The sequence below is a fragment of the Brachyistius frenatus genome, unplaced genomic scaffold (assembly GCF_029030835.1).
Source record: "Brachyistius frenatus isolate BFR_SWC_R1_liver_20210118 unplaced genomic scaffold, ASM2903083v1 Contig_74, whole genome shotgun sequence".
Classification (NCBI taxonomy): Eukaryota; Metazoa; Chordata; class Actinopteri; family Embiotocidae; genus Brachyistius; species Brachyistius frenatus.
Window position 1 is genome coordinate 164,814 of NW_027210673.1, and position 22,909 is coordinate 187,722.

At 41.2% G+C, this 22,909-nt stretch overlaps 1 protein-coding gene across 1 annotated transcript; it reads left to right on the forward strand.

The window, feature by feature from the left end:
• The first annotated feature begins 454 nt into the window (after positions 1-454).
• LOC138626468 (LHFPL tetraspan subfamily member 3 protein-like) lies at positions 455-22,527 on the forward strand. Its single transcript, XM_069708124.1, has 4 exons — positions 455-1,544; positions 17,745-17,981; positions 19,542-19,571; positions 20,296-22,527. Exons 1-3 carry the CDS (start codon positions 1,052-1,054, stop codon positions 19,556-19,558), a joined length of 747 nt encoding a protein of 248 aa, XP_069564225.1. The 5' UTR covers positions 455-1,051; the 3' UTR covers positions 19,559-19,571; positions 20,296-22,527.
• The last annotated feature ends 382 nt before the right edge of the window (positions 22,528-22,909 follow it).

Genomic DNA, 22,909 nt, shown 5'->3' on the forward strand with positions numbered 1-22,909 from the left:
TGAGAGGGATGAGAAATTGCAACCCAGGTTTTTGATAAAGCCTTCAAAGCACTCATTTATTTATTTTCCTCTGGCATTTTTAAGAGAAAAAAAAAAAAAACAAGCTGTGTGTTGAGCCTTTTTTCTTTTTTTTTTCCAGGGCGTCATTTGCAGTTTCATGAAGTGTTACGTAACCTGCTGGCAGCCACAGCAGCACACTTCATGAAGCCGAGCAGTGCTGGCTGCTTAAATCGGGTATGGGAACGACAGACGAAGATGGTTATCCGGCTAAAACAAACACACACAGATACAATATATATATATAGCGGGTTTTTTGGGCGCCTACCCCCGTTTGTCTTTTAGATATTTTAAGGTCACATTGATATTTCGTCAGCCCATTGCATGTTGACGCAGCGTTAATCAGAGGGTGTTCACTGTTTGCACGGACAGACACGCGCACCACAGGCTGCCTCCCATCCGTGCCCCTCCCTTTCTGACTCCCAGCATCACCGGCAGCCCCGCGATGCTGTCATAAAGAATAAATTCCCGTTTGACGATCCTGAGGGGGGCTGTCGTGTTTTCTGAATGGTAACTGTGGTAGGCTGCGTTAATTCGTGAATACAGGCCTCTTGTATGTTATTGGATGCGACTCCTTTCAGAGACAAGCTGCGTCTTTACAGGCTGTTGCTATTTCTGAGGACCGTGTGTGGTAGGCTACAGCCGATGTCGATGTGTGTATGCGTTTCGGAGGTTTTCCAAGGACATCACTGAGCACCAAAGTGCGGCAGCGATGTGCAGGTCTGTCGGCTAGACGCAGCTAGTAAGGGGACGACTGCTTCTTCTTCCCGTGTAGCCGTTGAGTTGTCAAGAGTTGTCGGTCATATCGGGGTTCAAGCTCTCTGCTGTAGCTCCCCACTTCGTTCACCGCCTGCTTTTAGGATGCGACGTCATGAGTTGATCGCGCCTGACAGATGTTGCTGTGTTGCAGTTGCACGGGCATAGCTCCTCCGATTCTTCCTGCAGGTTTAAGCGATGGTTCTGTGAGGGGCAAAACAAGCCGTTTATGTGTTAAATGTTAAGTCCTCGTTTTGTTCTCGGCCAGATCGCAACATTCATTTTGTCTTCGGTATTGCATAAGATGATACCTGGATCTGCCGCATCAATGCTACCATCTGCAGAAGCTGCGAAATTGTACCAGACCAATTACGTCCGCAACTCCCGTGTCATCGGACTTCTATGGGCCATCTTCACTATCCTCTTCGGTATTGTGAACGTGACCATCTTCTCACAGCCCTATTGGATTGGAGATGGCATGGATACGCCGCAGGCCGGCTACTTCGGCCTTTTCCACTTTTGCATCGGGGACGGAATTTCCAGAGAGCTGGCCTGCCAGGGTACCTTCACCGAGTTCGCCGCTATCCCCTCCAGTGCGTTCAAGGCCGCCTCCTTCTTCATTGGGATGTCTATGATGCTGGTTGTCACCTGCATCGGCTGCTTCAGTCTCTTCTTCCTCCTCAGCACCTCCACCGTGTACAAGATCTGTGGCTGGATGCAGGCAGCATCAGGTAAGTGTCTTTTCCCAAAATGTACGGAGTAAATGTGTAAATATGAACACACTGAACATGCTTACAGAATAAATATTTTCGAAATGAAAATATATCCGATTTTGGGCACCTATGAACAAAATCTTACAGACTGAGTGTCTGTGGGTCTTTTCTGACATTTTAAGTTTTAGAAACCCGTAAATTCCAAATCACTGGGATGGGTTGGACTTGGATTGATGAGTTGATTAGATACATTAATTGGGAGCAGCCAGGGTGAAAATAAACAGACAGTATCCAGGATCTCTCCAGGAGCTGGCAGCCAGCACTGCTGAGCAGCCAGTGCTGTCCGTGGTGCTGAGGACATGACACACATTATACTGTATTCACCGGCCCAATAATCAGCTACTTTTTTTTATCTGTAGGAAACATTTCTGTAATGCTTCACTACTGTTCAGAGTAAACCTTAGCAACTGAGGGCATTAATAACTTTGATTTAGTTTCTGTCTTGTATTTTGTGTCTTGTATCATAAAACTTGTGACAGATCTGGTCCGATAGCAGGTTTAGTCCTGTGATTAAAAGTTTGGTGGGATATATTATGCTTTTAAATTAAAGCTGTTTTAGCTTGAAATGACAGTGGAGTCACTCGTCTCTTGGCATAATCAATGAAATGATGTCTTGTTTTTGGTCCTATGTCTGTTTACTAATGCAACAACACACGACAGGTGCACATCCACCTTGAAGAAGTGCATTACTAATTCCATTAATGCTCATCAGTAAACATAATCTGAATTTACATATTTATTTAGATTTTATTAAAGCTGCATAACCACATAAAATATGCACTTAATTGCATATTAGGCCTATGCTGGTAATATACCAGATGTATAGCTAATGCGGCCCATTTTAATGAGAAGTATCTTCATGCAGATTAGTTATAATCTTCAGCATCATCAGCCAACAGATGCGTGTGTGTCAGAGTTGGTGTTTAAAATGTGTAGAGGTCAGTGGTTCAGCTGCTGGCAGCATTTTGTCACTGCAACTGTGGGCTAATGTCATCCAGCGTGAGTAGAGGCCTCCATCATCTGAAGAGTCCACACGTTGCCAAACACATTCGGCTCAGCTGTATACTAGCAGTCAAAATCAGTCGGCTTCCTGTTCGCAGCAAACACAAATGAGGGGGGATTATTTGGAGCAGCTCCAGCTCTGTGTGTTATGTTGGGCTGAATTAACGCAATAAGCCTGTCTAATGAGGAGACCGCTGGGCTTTGTGCTTCTGCAGCTAAGAGATGAAAGCAAAAGCCAAAAGGAGAGACCCTGACCACGGCAAGCTGGCACAGGAATGCCTAATGAGCGAGCCTGACTGCTTAGCACTGTCAAACTTGATTACACTTAGCTCAAGGTTAAACCCGCTTCTGCCTTCACTTACTAGCCTTGTTGAACACAAGTGGCCCGGTGGCATCCCCTTACTGTCAGCTGATATTTTAATGGGGAGGTGCAAATGATCAATATGATAGTGATAAATGGCAGGTCAGACAGTGAGAGCAAAAAAAAAAAAAAAAAAAAAAGAGAGAGAGCAGAATGTTCTTTATTGCTCCTTTTTCCTTTATTCTTCACCTTGAAATATGTGGGCAAAACAGTGCATGACGTATGTTAAATCTCAAGCCAGTGAAGCAAACTGAAATTAAAACGGTCACAGTGGGTCAGCGATAGCTTCTTGTCACCCATGCCATTAGACTGGTCCAAGGACATGAATGACACAGTCAGTATTCAGAGCACTGCTCTGTGGTCCACGGCACAAATCTATTTTTTTTGGTGAGGATTTATATAAGGTACTTAACGGTATGGTAGGTATGAAAACATAACAGTACAATGCCTCATTGAGTGAAAGGGCTATTCAGACACTAACTGAATATCAAGGTCATACGATCTGTGTCGGCCAAGTATATGTAATTTGATATACGATATACCAGTTTTGCAGCAGCGTTCATATATCCCTGTGGGCTGAGGTCAGAAGGTTGTGAATAAACACTGAGCATAAGGAATTCAGGCCGTAGCACACATCTCCTCTCCAGTGAATCGGTTAGTGAGAACACGCACGCATCTCTAGTCATCTCCAGGAAGCGTTTTTGATGGAGCCCAGGTAAAAATGCTGAATGTTTGATGAGAAAGTAAACCACCAGGACACATTAGAAATCTCAAAATGTCTACCACAGCTCCAAGTGGAGTGCAGAAAGTGCCCCTGTGTCCATCCTGCCCTAGATGGACTTGTATCCTTCTTTTACTTTTCCTCGCCGCAGCTATTTCTGTCTGCGCATCTGCACAAGTTCATGTCATGAAGATGTAAGAGTGTATGTGGTTATTTTTTTCCCCCTGAGCTGAGCACAGCAAGAAATACAATGCACTCTCCTCCTTTACCTTATTTCTTCCTTTTACCTTCACACAATTTCACCCTTCTGTGCATCTCATCTCGTTTCACTTGCTCTTCTCCCTCCGCTACCTCGTGTCAGAGAGAACTGTACAATATGTGCTGTCATTTTCTCTCTCCCTCTTTCCTCTCCTGTAACTGCAGTTCTTCAGGGGTCTGCACACCAATTAACTAAGAATGCCGTGAGGTCAATGGTAATTACTTCCCTGGTTTACACTGTATACTGTCTGCGTCCTGTGTCATGTCAGCTGTTGGCATTTTTCTCTGTTTGATGATACTGTTTCTACTCGAAAACACGTATGAGTCATACATGTGAATAAGCAAGACATTAGCTTTGTAAAGTCAGCAGAACAAATGCGCAGGCTGAGGGTGGCCTATTTGGAAAGATACACACACACTGGGCTATTTTCAAAGGACTGTGAATACTTCGAGGTCAGGTTTTCTTTATTTCTACCCCCTTTTGCTTATTATTTGCGCAGTTCTGATAGTGTGACTTTGTGTGTGTGTGTGTGTGTGTGTGTGTGTGTGTGTGTGTGTGTGTGTGTGTGTGTGTGTGTGTGTGTGTGTGTGTGTGTGTGTGTGTGGATGTCCTGAAATAATTAAGAAACAAAAGATTTGCTTTCAAATTCATAGGCAAGCACAAATTATAAAATTGCCTTCAGGAACACCCTCTGCTTCTTCTTTGAAGTGTTTGGTTGTTAATATTCTGAAAAAAAATGTAAGTATTAGTTGTCCTTTAGAGTAAATCTTGTACACCACCCTGTGCTTTCTGCAGCATTTTCATGGTTTACTCTCATTATTTGCTGAAGTAAAAGAGTCACACTTGACGTATGATTGTTTTTGTTTTTTTTTACTGTCAGGGCTTTGTGCACAATAAGAGCAATGAGTTTGTCTGGAGTTTTGGGATGTTTTGTATTGAAGTAACCAGTATTTTTCAAAGGAATTCTTTGGGAATAGGCATTTTTTACATAACACATTTTGATATGTCACATTGGTGTAAATATGAAAATAACTGATGGCAAAATTTGATTTTGCATCTTTGATTTCCAAGCCCTGCTATTATGCATACTGGATCACTTGATTAGAGCAGAGCCATTGTTATTAATATGAATAGTAACACCTGTACTTTTCTTCATATGACAGGACATACTGTTTCCCATATAAAAAAAAAAAACATTTATCCGACTGTTTGTGAGCTAAATTCATAGATTAGATACTGGCTACATTTTGAAGGCATGTTGACCACAGAGGTTTGCCTAATTTAGTTATCAGATCATTAACAGTCTTACTTAACAGTTGGTAAATGCTCCTTCTCCAACATGTATGTAATACTAGTAGTCGAGGTGGTAAATTATAAACAATAAAGCAAAAGTCAACATGGATTTCTTTTAATTAACCCAAACCATTATCTTTTCTTAACCATCACCATGTTGTTCTTAGTGCCTAATTGTTAGGTACATAGCACCATGTGCATCCATCTGAGGTGCTGAGGGGCACAGTATTTTATGCCTCCATATAAAACGCACATGGTGCCGCGCGCCTTATCCATACTTCAACGGCTTCGATAAAACGGGAGTTTTGATGCCCTGGATGTGAGAATGTGTTGCAGTACAGTAAAGCACCTGTAGCTGTCCATCTCTTTGGTAATGTGGCAAAAAAAAACCATAATGCTGTATATTCTTTACATTATATACAGTATATATGATTGTGTGTAACAGTATGAGGCAAGAGCTAAAAGAGCTATTAAGAAATCATCTGAAATCTATTTATTAATCTAACCTTTATTTATCTGGGAAAGATCCCGTTAAGATTTTTTTTTTAAATCTCTTTTTCAAGGACGTTCTGGCCAAGACAGTTAAGTTAAACAGATATAAACAAGACATACATAATTACAGTACAGTATATCCCGAAGACTAAAAGTTCAATACAAGTCATGCATCCAACAACATCAGTCCAAGCATCGACACCTTCTTCTGTAACATATTCCAGTCCAAGGGTGTGGAATACCTGAACGCCCTTTACCCAATCTCTGTACGAACGCTTGGCACAGACTGAAGATAAAGATCAAACAAGCAGGGTCATCGCATCAAAACTTTAAATCTCCACGGTATTGAGGGAGGACAGCGAAAAGATAAAGAAGAAACAGAGATGACAATAAAGAGAACAAAGAAATAACATATGAGAGTCTAGCTGGAACTCTGGTGGTAAACAAAAACACGAAGCAGAGACAGAAGGCAGACAGAAAACAAATCAGATACACGAGCTCCGAGAGGACATACTGATCCTTTAGGTCATCTCTCTCTTTCTCGGTCTCTCTCTACGTTTCATTATCTCTGTTTCTCTGTGGCTGACTTTCACTCCCATGGTCCATTAGCTCTATCGAGAGGCTTGTTTTGCAAGGCACTTCATAGCCTTGTTGAATTTAGAGGTGGAAAGTGGTGGAGCTTGACATGAGAAGCAGCAGTCAGAGAGGTGCACTTTTCACTGCAGGAGGACCAGAACTGCTCCAGCTCTCCACAGTTAATGCTGCAAATGAGCACTTCTGTTTGGGTACCTGTCAGGCCTTAAAAAGCAGATTAGTGCCTGACCGAGGGAAGAGGTTCCTTCTGATGCTTATGCCAGTAGCTTTGATTCCTGTGTGCTCCTTCTGTAGACATATTACATGCACATTCTGTGTCTGCATGCTAATACAGGGCTTGATTAGCTTCTGTGGCCACGTGTGTCTTTGCTAAAACAAACCAATGGATGACGTCAATGTTGGTTGCCGCTTGGTTTACTCTAAATATTCAAGTTGTCATTGCTCCATCAGATCCAGTGAATTATCATTTTTCTGTAGTTACGTTCACTTTGGTTTGATAATAGAAGTAGAAGTATGTGGAAGTAAGACCAAGCTAATGTATTAAAGTAAGGTTCAATGTGGTACTGAGTTTTTACAAAAAGCTAGTATTACTTGTGTTGCTCTAATCAGTTACATAGTTTGGGACTGTGTACTTTGTGCTTACAACACAATTCTCCAATTATTTTCTGTGTTGTTTGAATGTGAAACCTTGAAAAAATTACGACACGGGGCCATTGAGACTGCAGCCTATGAATATATGAAGTTATCTTAAGGTGAACCTTATTTTTTACATTTAGAACTGTCTGTGACAGTCTGTGGTCTGTCTGTAGTTACTATCAGGATAGAAGAAGTCTTATTATTAGAAACAATCTGATGTAGCCAGTCTCTTGTGCTGCTTCAGCTATGTGCAGAATAGGGAGTAATGTCTCTCCATACATCAAGTTAAATACCCACTGGGGCAGATTTGTGAAGCACAGACAGTAAAAACAACATGGAAGAGAATTGTCTGTTTCTACAACAGAAAGGTGCACTAATGCCTCTCACTCTGAAAGAGCACCCTGTGCACCAATCCACACACGGCACCTTTGCAGCAGACAGCACAACAGTCGAAGGCGAGACAGGGATGATTTTAGGAGCACAAACTCATTGCTGTGTCTCTCTTTAGCACCTTTTGTGCCTGTTCTCTGTCATTTTAAACCGACCTCTCCCTTTATTTCATATATCACAAATCACAAAACAAGGAGCTTATTTTCTTCACGTCTACTCGGGTTTTCTACTTTCAAATCACCTCTTTATTAACACTGTTCCATCTTCTAATTTTTGTAATTAAGAAACACACCGTCAGTTGAACCACCTAATTATAGCCAGCGGGAGGACCGTCATCCATGCAGCTTGCAGTCCTGCTGATGGTGGACAGGAGGAGCAGATGGATGAAGGATACTGTATCTCCACACATCATCACACATGTTGCCCACTAAAGCATAGTAATATATATGCATGTAATGTACATATGTTATTTTTTTCAGTAATTTCAGGGGTTTTGTAATGCATACCATTTGATTTAATGCTTCTTAGTGAATGTTAGTTTAACGTAGGAACCCTGAGAACATGTGTTTCCACATCAAACCAAACAGATCAAAGCTGATTAATTTGCCCACACATTGTGAGTTTGGGTGGAGCAGTGTGGAATACAAATTCTAAATGCCAGCCAAGTCATCATCATGACTCCCCAGTGTTTAGTGTCCCTGCAGCCCTGCAGGGTGTGGACTACAGATTTTCCCGAGTTAATCCCTGTGATCTCAGAAGTGGCTAGGCTCGGGCTAGAGCTCAAGCAGGGGAGGCTGCTGATTTATTCCACAGGGGTAGGGATGAGATGGCACGGCAAGGACACAGTGACCCATGAAAAAACCTTCACTGCTGTAGGAGTGCATAATATGTGGTGTTTGTATGTGAACAGTGCTGGAAAGTATCGAATCAAGAACTCTGCTTAAGTACAATTTTATTGTACTTTAACTTGAATGTGTTACTTTTTTACTTCACTATAAATATCAGCTGCTATTACTAGCTATTTCTGAGGCTAAGATTTAAAGTAAAAAAAAATATTATCGGGTTATTAAACAAAATTCATTGTTACGTAGATTAAATCTGACAGCCCTATATGAGGCATTTAAATTCACCTCAACCAACTGTAACATCAAAGTACCACCAACATATTAATAGACAAATAATATAATATTCTAACAGATGCCACGTATAATGAGTAGGTTTTACCAATTGTTTTACATTTTGTAGTGGGTATGGCTATTTTTACTTTAGTAAAACTTAAGTAAACTCCAGTAGATTGTGCTTAAGTCATTCCAGCCCTTCAGCGCTATTATATTTAAAAGTGGTAGCTGGAGGGAGCATTTAATGAATCTTGAATTTGTAATGGTATTTCACATTTAAATGTTTTAAAAGAAAACACTGCTGTGACTACATCATCATTGGGTGGTGCTGTGCTGCAGCCCCTCGGTCTGTCCCGGCCTGAATGCTCCTCATGTTAACTGGTAACTGAGAGAGCACAGTCCTGCCTAAGCCGTGGCTGTTTGCATCCATCGTCCCTAAACTGGTGGCCCTTTCAGGATTTTCACAGGAAACTCAAAGATCTCTTATGATCCCCGGTGCCCTTGCCAATCTTTATCCTCTATGGAGGTGCGGGCTGCATCTGGACCTGTTACATAAGCCCTCCACCCCAGCCTGACTACCCCCCTACTCTGCTCACTGCGGTTTGCGCCGCGCTCCTCCCTTGAATTCCTCTCCCCTCTCCCCACACCCTCTACCTCCGCATCCCCGATTCTGCTTTAATCGGAAGTGCCATATTTGTTATAGAGACACATGTCACACTTGTGTGGCAAGCTTATGCTACTTGAGTGTCGTCACTTGATAATTTCAGGGCACAGTGTCCGTCCCTGCTACTATATGTCCAGCTTCCCTTAAGACAGTCGGCTCTGCTTTCTAATACCAACTTCAATCAATGTCTAATAATGAAGCAACGACCGGATGGTCTGTGTGGACAGAAAAACTCAGAGGAGACAACATTAAAAGTAGAGGGGATTAAAACAAGCTTTTAAAGATGACAAGTCACTGGTCATTAAATCCAAGGAGAAAAGAAACCAATTATTAGACAGAAGTAGTAAGCAGTTACTAGGAATTAAACGAACAATCTAGTGGCTTTTTTAAATGATTGTTTTATTAAATGATTTGGGGCATGAGTATGTGGGTGGTAACGGAAACATTGCGTCCTTTTGATCCTCTATAGAGTTGTCTCTCTTTCACCCTCTATCTTTTGGAGTCATACATCAGGCTCAGTTCTGACGCTGTAGTCAAAACGATGTACTTCTAAAGATCTCCTTTTCGTGGATTTTATTCCCTGTAGTATAAATCAGAACGCTTCCCTCGGCAATATGCTCGTGGGAGCATTATTTGCAACATTACAACATGGTTAATAAAGTTTTTGCTAGACTTGTCCTGGCACAGAACGGAGATGATTAGATGAAATAAGACGTGCTCCTTCTAATCCTTTGAATTGAATTGATAGGTAAGCCGTGGGCATTATGTGCTCGTTGTGCAGAAAATTGCTGAGGTTGTTGACAGAGTGGAATACAGAGGATGCCTGCAAGCTCCTTGCTCCCCGCCAGCAACCATTGGGTTTTGCCAGCAACTGAAGCAGAAATAGATTTGGACTGTAGACAGCTCATCTCAAGAAGCATGTTCCTCATCAACCGGGGGAGAACGTTGCAGTCAGTTTGAAAACTTTCTCGTGCCCCACTTTCCACTGGATCCCTGACACTTTGGAATTGTGTTTTTAGAGAGCTGTCTTAAATTTGTGCCCAGTCAGACCCAGCTGTCTGAAAATATACTCATCTCCTGACTGTGCTATGTGAAACTCTAAATTCTTTATATTAACCCTTATTTATTCTCTTATAGATAAAATAAATAAATAAATCAGTTACACAATCATCTTTTACACTTTCTTCATATTTATAACCTTCTGTTATTGTTCTCTTTCCCCTTCATAAACCTGGACCATGAAGCAGACTTATGTGATGACACATTTTCATACCCCATTTAGTCCCACTATAAAGATCGTACACTCTTAATTGCCCCATTTATCTAGATGTAATTATGGCGTATTATTGTCATGGTTTTAGACCATCTTTCTTGGGTACTTATTCTGCTCATCTTTGGAGTCAGAAAGAAGTTTTAATTGTCAAGTGTGAAGAGGGGATTGATGCTGCCCACACTTCATTAGAGCCTGGTCTGGCCATGGGAAAGATCGGATTAATCAGTATAATTCTAATCCCTCATCATTTGACCAGAAAGCTCACAGAATTGGATGATGTACTGTCGGTGAAGTTGGAGCCAGATTTTCTTTCGTATCGAGTAATGACAGAGCAGACTATTTGTCACATGGATATCAAAGTCTATGTAGATTTCTGATTTGCAACATCTGAGAAGCACAAATGCAATGTGGACCTGCAGATATAAGAATGAATGCAGTGTTTGATTCCCTCTGCAATGGGGAGCAGGACAGAAATCAGCTTGCAGAGAGAGTTGAGCTGATAAGGCAGCTGTGAGCTAAACTGGTATTACGAGAACCAAAAGTACTCTGTGGCCATGCCCCATTAATAACGAAGGTCTCCATTCATTGCATCCTAATTTGGTTAATTTTGAAACTATGGAGTAGGCTTTAACCAATCAGCATTGACCACCATTGATCACCGCACTTGGCCACCCACACTGGCCGCTGATTGGTCCGCCCTCAATGTGAAACAGGTTTCCAGACTATAATGCGAGCAAAGACCGGAGCTGTGAGTGGGTGGAGCCAAGCTACCTGTGAGCACATATAGTTTGAAAACCTTCACTTGTTAGTGCATGCAGCAAACTCCATCATTGAAAATCTTTTGAGGAAAAAGGTCTAAAGTAATATAAAATATGCAGTTTGTTGTCAAATCCGTAAAACCAACATGAAACGTCCGGCTAAGGCTACCACTCCCACCTGTCTCCCACAGTGTGGTGTTCGGCCTTGGGCGGCTTGTCTCCAGTCTGAGCAATGTGAATCATCTGAGCAACCAGCCACACTGTCATATTGTGCCTCAGCACTGGCAGGAGTCTCACTCTGCCTGGAGCTTAATGGTGAGAACAGCAATGAAAAGAGATAACAAGCATCAGGGATAAACTATGTCTTCAGTGCGAGTAGATTACATTATTAGCCGATGAAGAACAATCACAAGTTATGCTTTTATGCTGTTTGGATTTGAGTTATAATGTTGCTGTCTTTCTCAATTCTCAGTTATTGTGTTCCCATCACTTGCTTTCTTTAAGATGGCGCATAAAAGACCGTAGGAGGGAGCCTTTGAACTGAACTAGTACGATTTTGACAACATTCGAGACACCATTTCACCTGTGGGAGTGGAACATTGGTTATTACATTAAAGCAAACCCTACCTATGCATATTCATAAGAAGCCCTACCGGGATAAACACTCAAAGCTGTTCCCAGAACATTCGTGCTGATTTTCTTTTTTGAGCTGACCGTAAATGCCGCTTTGCCAGCCACAGGCTCATTCACCAGAGACACTGTGCGTTCAATAAACACATTCTTTTATCTCGGTATGTCACTATGTGAAGAGACAAACGATGCACTTCCTGTGCCCGTTCTACACAAAGAAGGTTAGTATAAACAGTACGTGCATGTGTGCGATTGTGAGTGGTAGAACTAGACCTGCATGCGGTGTAAGAAAGCTCAGTTTAGTATGTGTGTATGCATAATTAAGTTTGTCACAGCTTTTTAAATGAGAAGAGGAGAAAATGCGATCCACAAAGGACTGTAGGAGTTGAAAATGTGAATCCCGTTTCATGGCTTCTTAGATGTGCCGTAGATGTGTGAATGAGGGAAGGAGAGTGGAATACGCACAACAGTTTACTTCCATCTGCCACCCAGCTCAACGTCATGCTGAAACACACTCAGACATGCAGCTACATTGACAGTGCTACAGCAAAACAGATTACAGGTTTATTTTGTCTTCGCTTGCAAACCAGATGCAGAAATCCAATCAAGCTGCTGAATTCACACTGGACCTGCACTCACTTCGTCTACTTGCAAATGACACGCAGAGATTACAGGAAACAAAGGGATTCTTTCAGTATTGGTGGGATTTAGTGGTGTCTTTGGGAAAATGAGCCAATTTGCTGCTGACAAATCGACTGCCATCATACCATTTTGTAACATCTGCCGGTCTGCCCTCAGACTTTGCTGTAGCGCTGTTTGCACCTAATCTGCCCTACCTAGCGGAGTCTCTTACATAAGCTGCTGTTAACCAACAAGCATTTCTCTGTCCAGTTTTCCACTCACATGATCCCTGCGTTCCTCGGAAGAGAGCGAGGTAGAGGAAGGTGTGTTTTTGTGGCAAACAAGTACATGCTGAGAATAGCTCTGCCGTGGGGCTCCAGTATACGGTAACCGGTGCTCATGACGTTAGTGTGGCGCTGGGTACTTGCTGGCGGCCGCACACAGGACTGTGAGCGTGGCACAGGCTCAGTCTCTCACCGCCACCTCCCCCTCTTTCTGTATCTCTGCCTCGCCCTGCCTCATAATCTGCCTCTCCTCTCTCCTCTGCCTGTCTCCTGCTCGACCTCCCGCTCTCCGGAGGGAGCAGAGAAGAGATGGAGAGAAGGGCAAAGCTGAAAGGGGTAGGATAATACCGTCAGTTAATGTAGAGACGAGTCTTGGCTCCGACTGACAGCAGCATTCTGTCAGGTGCGCTGCTATTTCTGTGGCAAGGATGTGGAGCACACCATTCATTACTGCCGCATGAAGTTCTGCGTCGGTGCAGTGCAAGTGGGTGAAGCCTGCAGCCTGCAGCCTGCAAATTGTCTCACTGAAGAAGCTGCAATTTGGAATTTTTGCTTGTTAAATGACTTCAACAATTAGTTGATTATCAAAATAATGGTTGATTAAGTTTCTGTTGATCAACTCATCAACTAATGGACTAATCAATTCAACCTTAATAGGCACAGAGAACACATTAACTCCTCCAGTCAGGGCAAGGAGTCTGAATCTGTATAAATCTACACTGAGAGTTTGTACAATACAATTTACTAGATACTTATTCTCAGCTAGCATCATGAACATCCATTCCAGCTTCTGATTTCCAACATTTACCAGGATGACTTGTATTAGGCAGGCAACAAGTCTACATCAGCAACATTTGACCTGCCTTCATAGGCCTGCAAGCTTATGATGCATATGCCACTTAGTCTGTTAGGGTGACACGCTTCTTGTGTTACATAAGTCCTACTTTTTAAAGCTGCCTAACATCAACAGACTGACATGAAAACATGATTAAAACATGTTGTTGTCTTTTGATTCTTTTTAAGGAGAGCGGTTGTTTTTTATTTCTGTTGTTATAAAAACTCAATTTCAGAAAAGATTTTTAGAAATAGAAGTGTAATGTAATGTAAGTGTAATGACTCATTGTCATATTTGGCTGTTATCTGCAGGGAAACTGGCCCATCAATGCAGCGAATAATAGTTTAACCTTGTTATACATTTTTCTTTTTTCTCTTCTCTCACATTCCTCTTTAGTATTGATTCTCATTCAGCATGTGTCAATTTTTCCACTTTCACTTTCCAATATGCCCTTAATGACATTTGAATTAAGGCACCGTATATTATTTAAGAATTATTCAAGATACTGTTAATGTACTCAGAATTCCTATATGATATGTGCAGTAAAGCATGCTTAGATCCACAGGTTTGCCCACTAAATCATATTTTATTAAAGGTTTCTTCAGTAAAACAAGTGAACCTTGGTATTACTAACATGGGAATAGATTGTATGCTGCTTTAGTTTTGTTTTTGTGCTCTGAATCAGAATTGACAGAGGAAAAAAGCACAAGTCTTCTTACGTAAATAGTGCTGTGCTGGACGGGCCTGCTCAGTTGTGGATTAGTTGACTCCAGGCTTTCTGTTATAGTGTGTGGACAGGACATGTGCTCCCCCTCTTACCACAAGCTGTTTCTGGAAGCAAGACAGGCATGTGTGGCACCCTCTGTTGGTATAATTCTGGCCAGTGCATCCCTCAGAGATGTTTATCTGCAGAGGCAGGCCCTGTTAGATAGTGTTCAGCAGTGACTGTGACAGATATTTTACCACTTATGTATCTCTTGTTCTCTTTTTGTCTCCTTCCCCTGCTGCTATCAGCATTTGTCTTTCTCCCGTACCCTCGTTCTCTTTCTCTGCCTCTCTTACCGACTCCAGAGCTTTGTGAGCCTTTTCTTTCTCCTCCTGAGCCTCAATGTAATATTCATGATCGTGTTGATTTGAGCCAAAGGCATACAGGAGACACCCAGAGGGATCTGGAGAAGCCTGTGTTACCTTTGTAGTAAATGCGTCATGAGGGAAAGAAGAGTAACATGTATTGACTCACTGAATATCAAATATGACTTGGTCTTCAATGGCACTCCTTCTGTTCAGTGAGTGTTTTACATGAACCCTAGTGCATGATTGGTAGGAATTCATTCTTGTTCCAAGCTGAAAAGTCCTATTCATATCGATCCACCACTTTTCATCACTGCCTGTTGGAGGACGTCAATACAGGATTTGTGGGCCTAAAACCAATACTGATGTTTGGGATTAAAAAATATACTATATTGATATAGTGACCGAGATGTTATTACAAAAATACTTCTGACAAGGATATGTAATCGAGGCAAAATATTTAAACAGTCTAACAATAAAATGTATTGTCCAAAATAAATGACATCGGTGAACTGAAACAGTTAACTTCAATGGGAAGATAATGTTTATAAATAACTGTAAAATATATATTTTTTTAAAGACACAAAGTCACTGTGATTATAGTCTGGAAATGTGGCTCGCATTAACGTAAGCTCAACCACTCTGTAGGGCAGACCAACCAGCAACCAGTGTTGGTGGTTAAGTTCGATGAAATTGAAGCCAAGCTTTTTGTTGTAAATGTAGTTGCAGCAGTGGTAGAATCACGACACATACTGGTTGGTTAAAAATGCTCCAATCATTTCAAAATCAACCCAACATCTACGCTCAGTAGGATGCAACGACTACAAACAATTCCTGATGGAGTGTATTCAGACCCATATACTCACACAGTGAACTTGGGTCTGGAAACACCTATGTAATTCAGAGGCAACTTTCTCCACGTTCGTCAGCACTGACTGCATCAGTCTCCCCCTCAAAATCATCTGCTGCTAAGCTTAACCCTTGTTATTGTATTAGCTATATGTCAAACACCTTGTATTGCTAACAAACCCAAAAAAGTCAATCGGCTTTGAAAAGATTAAAAGGTGTTCATGATTTATTATCAGTTTAACAACTGTAGCGTCACCTCTTGGCTATCCAGCCTCTGTATCCACAGAGGTTACTACTGTCTTTTACAGTGTGATATGACACTGGAGCACACTTTGAAGAAGAAGCAGACACATTGTGGATGTTTGGTTTTATGTGACACGTCCTCTCACTGGTCATAATGTACTTAAGGGCCTCAGTGACAGTCTCTCCAGAGCTAAATCATGTACCCGACTCTGGAGGTACGTTTGACAGACAGGGCCGTTATAGCATACAGCGCTCGGGTGGGATGAGTGACATAGGTCCTCGTGAGGCCCTAAGCTTAGTCTTTCTTGCGTGAAAAGGGCTTGTTGTTTGATTCAGCGGTGGCGCCTGGAGACACCAAAAGGCACAAACTGTATTCATTCATAAAACCAAGGTAGTAGTACAACCCTAAGGATATGCCTAAGACACTGATTTCTGTTGATGACTAATTATTGTTTGCTCAGAGCTATCAAGTAATGTGTTTTTTTCTATGCTAAATCTCATAGAAATGTCTGCAGCCATATTGCAGTATTTCTGGTCCTCTAGCTGAGTTTGAGCATGTATGTGAGTCTTTGCTCACTGAACCACTGGGTGCATATGAATTTGCTGTGACAGGGGGAGGAAGAAGAGGAGTCTAGGTGATACTCTGTACTCTGGTGGGTACGCTTTTACTCTGCAGCATGAATGGCTCTGTAATTTCCACCTTACTCCTATTTCTGCCACCGAAACATCTCTTCACAATCCCACTGTGCTTGTGATGCATATATGGGGGGAGTGTGTGTGTGTGTGTGTGTGTGTGTGTGTGTGTGTGTGTGTGTGTGTGTGTGTGTGTGTGTGTGTGTGTGTGTGTGTGTGTGTGTGTGTGTGTGTGTGTGTGTGTGTGTGTGTGTGTGTGTGTGTGTGTGAGAAGCCAGTATATTAGTATATTGTTCTGACTTTTGGTTCTAAGACTGTGCTGAAACCTGAGAGCAGCTACAAATAAGCATGATGGCACATAAGTGATGTACACAGATTTCTATTTTAAAAGGTATACACAAAAAAGAAGCATGCAGGTCCTTAAAAAGGCAATTTACATGGTCAAAACACTAAAGCCTAACACACAAGCAAACAGCATTCATGGACAAAACAGCGAAAGCAGCCAAGTGTTTGGGGGATAGAGAAGTGGGGAGTCTGTTTTATTATTAATGTGCAATGCGCTCTGGATAATTGTGCAGTCAGCTTCTTTTTCCAGGTCTTCTGCTGTTCTGTTGCAGCACCACCTCAGAGGAAAACTTCATTCACATTAAAGACGAGAGAATTTTTACCCTTTGGGCAACAACTGAGAAAGAAGTGCATGGGTTCTTGATTTTCTCGTGCTGTTCTGCTGCAGAATTACCTCAGAGAAGATTCTCTTTTAAGCTGAAGATGAGAGAAAGCCAAATTGAAGATGAGAGAGTTTTTTACCCTTTGGGCAAACAAATGAGAATAAGGAGCTGCAAGTTAAAGTCTAATATTATCACTACTTAGAATCCAAGAGGGAGAGAAGGCTTGGAAGTCCACAAAGTTGTATAGAAACACAATTAAACTATGTGAATGTAAGGAAGTCTTGGGCTGTTTTTGAGGACATTTCATATTAACAGAATAGGAACTGTGCACTGAACCTCCCACTGCTGTTGTGTCTGGCTGTGACTGTTGCTGCAGTTGTTTACTGCTGCTTTTATTGCTCTTCCACTGGTACACATTGTGTCTAGACACTTATGTCTTATGCCTAGGGGAGGGGATGAACATCAATGTGATAAATGCAATAACACAAAAACACAGCAAAAATCTCCAGAGAGTAGAATATAAGAGTAGAGACTTCTAAAGCCCTTGAAAGGATCGGTCCTCTTCTTTATCTCTCATTTCCGCACAAAGTGTCATCAATCCTGACCTCATTTGTTGCACTGCCCTTTTCCCCAAACTCATTTTTGTGTCTGCTTACACATTTTCTTTCTCATTTCTCTCGCCCCTTCTGTCCTCATCCACTTCAACCCCTGATGTTGCCACCTCTCTTTGACTCATTTGGCTCCTCTCTGCCTCCCGCTATAGGTGTCTGTCTGGTGCTGGGTTGTATGATCTATCCTGACGGCTGGGATAGCGACGCGGTGCGGCGGATGTGCGGTGAGCAGACAGACAAATACAGCCTGGGGGCCTGCTCCGTGCGCTGGGCTTACATCTTGGCTATCATGGGCATCCTGGACGCCCTAATCCTGTCCTTCCTGGCCTTCGTCCTGGGCAACCGGCAGGACGGACTCATGACCGAGGAGCTGCTGGCTGAAAGCAAGGGTGAGAATGTTCTATCTAATCTGATAAAATGGGATATTTTATTGATCTCCTTTGGGAAACTCACTTAACGCCTGTGCACCACACTAAAAGTCAGAGTCAGCTTCGGAGCAGTATCTTGCTTAAGAAAACTTCAACCCTTACATTTCCAATTATTTAAATCTTATATTGGGTTATAAATCCCAGTCATTCATGTGGAATTGATCTGGGGTTTTTTCTGGATGAGTGGTACCAGACAAATTGCTCCGCAAGTGCACTCTTAATGCAATTTGTGTTTTAGGAGGCTGGCAAAAGCATACACTTATAGTAAATAAGAATATTTTAAAGCTCGCTTAATAGACTTGTGATTCATCACAACCCATGTGACTTTAACTAGACTGAAAATAGAAAATTCACACTCATTGAGGAGCTGATAAAACATAAACTAGTCTGGCAATTAGATGAGATGAGCTAAATCCATAAAATGATCCCATTCAGTGTGCTCTTGTATTTATGCCCAATGAAAGCCAAAGTTTTAAAGTAATGAGCTTTTGATACTGTCCTTATAAAAGCAAAGCTAAATTTAGAGGTTGTTTTTTTTTGCATACGCTGTTGCAAAACAAAATTGTACTTTTTGTCATGGCTGTGCTTTCAAATGATTTTGTCAGTTGAGTGTGGATTTAGATACGTTCAAAAGTAAGTCTATCTTGCAAGTCACGCGTCTGATACATCCGTACTGTACTATGACTGTATAAGGATTCAGATGTAGTAGGAATATCTCCTTACTGCCATAAAACCTCACTTTACGACCAAACGGGTATCTCAGTCAGTAGATGTGATGACTTCGTCATGGAAAAGGCCTGGCTTGTACTGGTATCCATGCATACCGTATGTAATTCTGCATCACCATTACAGCTCTAGGCAGTGAGGTACTGCGAAAAGGCCTCGGTCCTGGTATGTCTCCCAGTGGGAAATGGGATTAGTGTGTCCATGCTCTGTAGTCTGTAATGAAACCAGACAGGCATGGACGACCAAAAAAAACGCTAAAGAGAGGTGAAAAGAAAGAAGAGCCGAGTGAAAGCAAAGACATGTTAATGGGTATACGGGGATTCGAGAAGACTGACTGATGATTCCTCAATCTTATTAAAGAAATACAAAACCATCAGGCTCCATGTTTGTTCATCTGTGGATGCAGTTATTAATTTCACAATATCATGATAATACATTTCTGCAATTATCACAAACACTGGTGACCTCCAGGGGACAAATATGAGTTAAAGTGGTCAAATAAAAGACCAATAGACAAAGTCATAGAATGTGGAAACTTGACTGGGATTATCAGTAGCTTTACCAGTCAATAAATTGCCTCATTGCACAGCGTGGTGATGAACCACTCCTTAGTTTAAGGCTCCTGAGAATCTGTCCTTTATGAATAATTCATTTCAGGTCAATAGTCTTTCATCAGTGAGCTCATCCCTGGTGCCACCTACTGGTGTTTGTGTGCAATACAATAATGTTCTGTATCTGGTAACATGCGAGTATTATTTTGATGTCTTCTATTTCTCTGTGTTTCTGTTTTTGCAGAGGGAGGGAATGCCTAACCAAAATCTTTAGGTAAGTAAGGACCAACATGCTTCTTAAAATACAGACATGCAGATCTCCTAATGTATGATGAAGCCATGTTTCACTTTGTAAAGCACAGACATAAGGCTTAAACAAGGACAGCAAGTAAACAGAGATAAACAGATATGAAGACATACCTTGTACAGGCAAGTAGGTGGGAAAAGAAATGTCTGAACACACTCTATAGGATATAGTGCAACAACTGCAAAGGCCTCAAACTATCAGAAAACCAATGATGTGCAATTATATGGTCCCTGTTAGTTTTTTACTTTTATACTATACTATTATTACCTTTGTGCAAAGTTTAAGTTATTTACAAACGTAAGACAATAAATTGCTGAAATGACAACAATGCATTTGCCACATCCACTATTCTGTACATGCAGCCTTGCAAAGAAGTATAATGCAGGAGGACACAAGTGAGCAACACTGTTATTAAAGACATTTTGCACATATTTTCTGTGCAAAGCAATGAGACATAGATGAGATAAATTGTTCTCAACCAAAAGTATTAATCTCAAATAGAAATACTGTAGTTTAAAACGTTCTCAAATTATAATAAACACAAACATGTAAGCCACATAGCGTAAACTTATGAAATAAATTTGTAAAGAATATTAACACCATATTACCACCAAAAAAAAAACGACTTCCATATTTACTTACTTTTCCTACACTGCTTTCAGCACACTCATGCTGTCTCCTTCTCTTTCAGGTTCCTGAATTTCCATGTGTACGTGTCCATAAAGTACAAGTTCCTCAACATCATCTTATAGGAGGGAGGCAGTCCAGGTCTGTGGGAGGAGAGAAGAATACTGTTGATCCAGCCTGCCTACCTTTCACATCTACCTGCCGAAAAAAAACCAGTGTAACCTACGTTTGAAGTCCACCCATCCTGCTCGCAGTCCCTCTGTCATCCCCAGCACTTAGATGGAGCCCAATGCACTTCTGTCCTAATGTGTCTCCTGAGCTAACCCTTGCACAACATTGCATAGACCATGGCAGGGGCAGAGACTGTTATTCTGTCGAGAAGTATACGGACTACCCACTACCTACCTGAGAAGACACAGGGTTGACATTGTACACTTGCAGTGCGAGCACAGACAAAACACACACACACGCATCACTCATACACACAAACACACACATACAGTACATTCAGACAAGACATGAACAAATTCTGTAATTACAAGTATTAACCTATGTTAACACTTAGCTGTGTGTGTCACCGTCAGAATGCGTACCATGTTTTATTTGTCAAAAGAAGAAACTGCTCATTTTCAGAAAATATCGGGTTGATGTAAATCTATTGTGTTTAGATTCGACAAAGAAACTGAAGTTTTAGTTTCTTCTTTTGCTTTGTTTCCCTTAATTTACTAGAAAAAATATATTTAAGACTCTTTTATAAGAATATTATCATCCAAAAGAGACAAAACTTGTATTACAAAGTATGTACAGTGAATATTTAAAATGTTCTAGGAATTTTAATGAAATCCATTCAACGCCCTGCTAGCTAACTTTGCACAGCGCTTCAGTTTGAGAAGAAATCGACTATTTTATAGTTTGTGTATCGACACTGTGATGGTGGCTACTCAGACTGGCTGCTGCAGGACTCGTAGCTACTGTGTGGGTGTGAGTCTGTTTGTGTGTGTAGGAAGGTCGGTGGGTGTGTTTGACTGAGTGCATGCATACATGTGAGTGTTGGTGTGAATGTAATGCGTGCAATAGTTTGTTGGGCTCGTAAACCAATATGCCAGCCTCACACGCAATTGTCCTGTTGTGTAACTAAATCTGTGCGTCTCTGTCTTTCCGTTTTCTCTCTCTTTGACTTCCTATCTCTCTTTGTTTTGTTGGGACATACAGGGTAACATGACGGAGTGGGAGTAACCTAGAGTTACAGGTGTGTATCGATCTGAAGCGGTAATGAATTAGGAAGGCCTGTCCCAGCCTCACCTGTGGATATGTTTCTGTGTAAATAGATATTGTGTAGATACCAATTAGAATATATGGACAAGGAGATTAACTTACAGCAATTAAACAGATTCCTTTAAGAATATATGAACACTTAATAAAGGTTTTCACTGTAAAAACCTGCTGTGTTTTTTTTTGTTCACTTTGACAAATTTTGAAAAACATGGAATTACGTGGACTTTGTTTTGTTGTATTATTGTCATGAAGTTAGTGGTAAAGGGACATAGATATGTGATTAAGACAAGGAGTGGTTTACTCTCTTCTATGTAAGTATGAGTGTAACAGAAAATAACATACTGTCACTTACAGCTGCTGGACCCAAAGTAAATACTTTTAAAGACATACTTTAAGTCTATTGAAAACTTATAATTTGACAATTCTTTAAGAAGTTTGTATGCGGACCTTACTCAGTGTTTCATCGAGCTACCATATTCAAGGGCAACATTAAAAAAACAACTCTTATCCTAACAACGATGAGGTTTCAGAAGATGGATAGGTAGGTAGGTAGGTAGGTAGGTAGGTATTTACTTTATTAATCCCCGAGGGGAATTTTTTTTTTTTTTTTGATGCATTCGTGGAATACAGCATTGTTAGTAAGAATGTTTCCCAAACATACAAAGAGCTTAATGTAAGGATATTACTTACAAATGACAGATTACATATTAATTGTAAATAATTGACTGATGAACACTCAAAACGTGTTAAATGCAGATGAAGAATATGATCAGAGTTGATGAGCCAGTACACTGCACACTTTCTTGTTTAATGTACAGCTCTAATGTGCAAGACGGGGGTCTGGGTATTACTACAATATGATAACTTTTATGGAGTTGAATTTATAATTGTGTATTTGAGAGAACAGGCTGGGCATAAAACTGTAAATGTAAAAGTGTTTATCAAGTGTAGTAAAAATTTAATGTGAAAGAAATGTATTTAAAAGCTTTTATCTTGAGTCATTATTAAAATGTTAACCTTCCATTTCTTAATCACATTCAGACTCAAAACAAATAAATTGAAAGACCATGACAGACTACAACTCGCAGCTCATATTCCAGGCAACCCAAGTAAGAAAATGCAGTTTTGTTGGAGAGATAAAATTGCTGAGAGATTATGAAAGATTAACTTCTCACAGTCACAAGATCCATTTTATCCATGTCACATGTCTAGACTGCCATCAGGAAAAGAATGCTGTCCAGAGAAAGACAAACAAAGTATCATTGTTCCTGTATCTGGTGCAACAAGCCCCTTTCTTGCAGCTCAGCCTCAGCACTCAGTACTGCCGTCTTTTCCACTCTGGTGTTGATAACGTAGCTGTGTGTGGTTCATGGGCCTCATGTGACTCCTGTGGGCAATCTAAG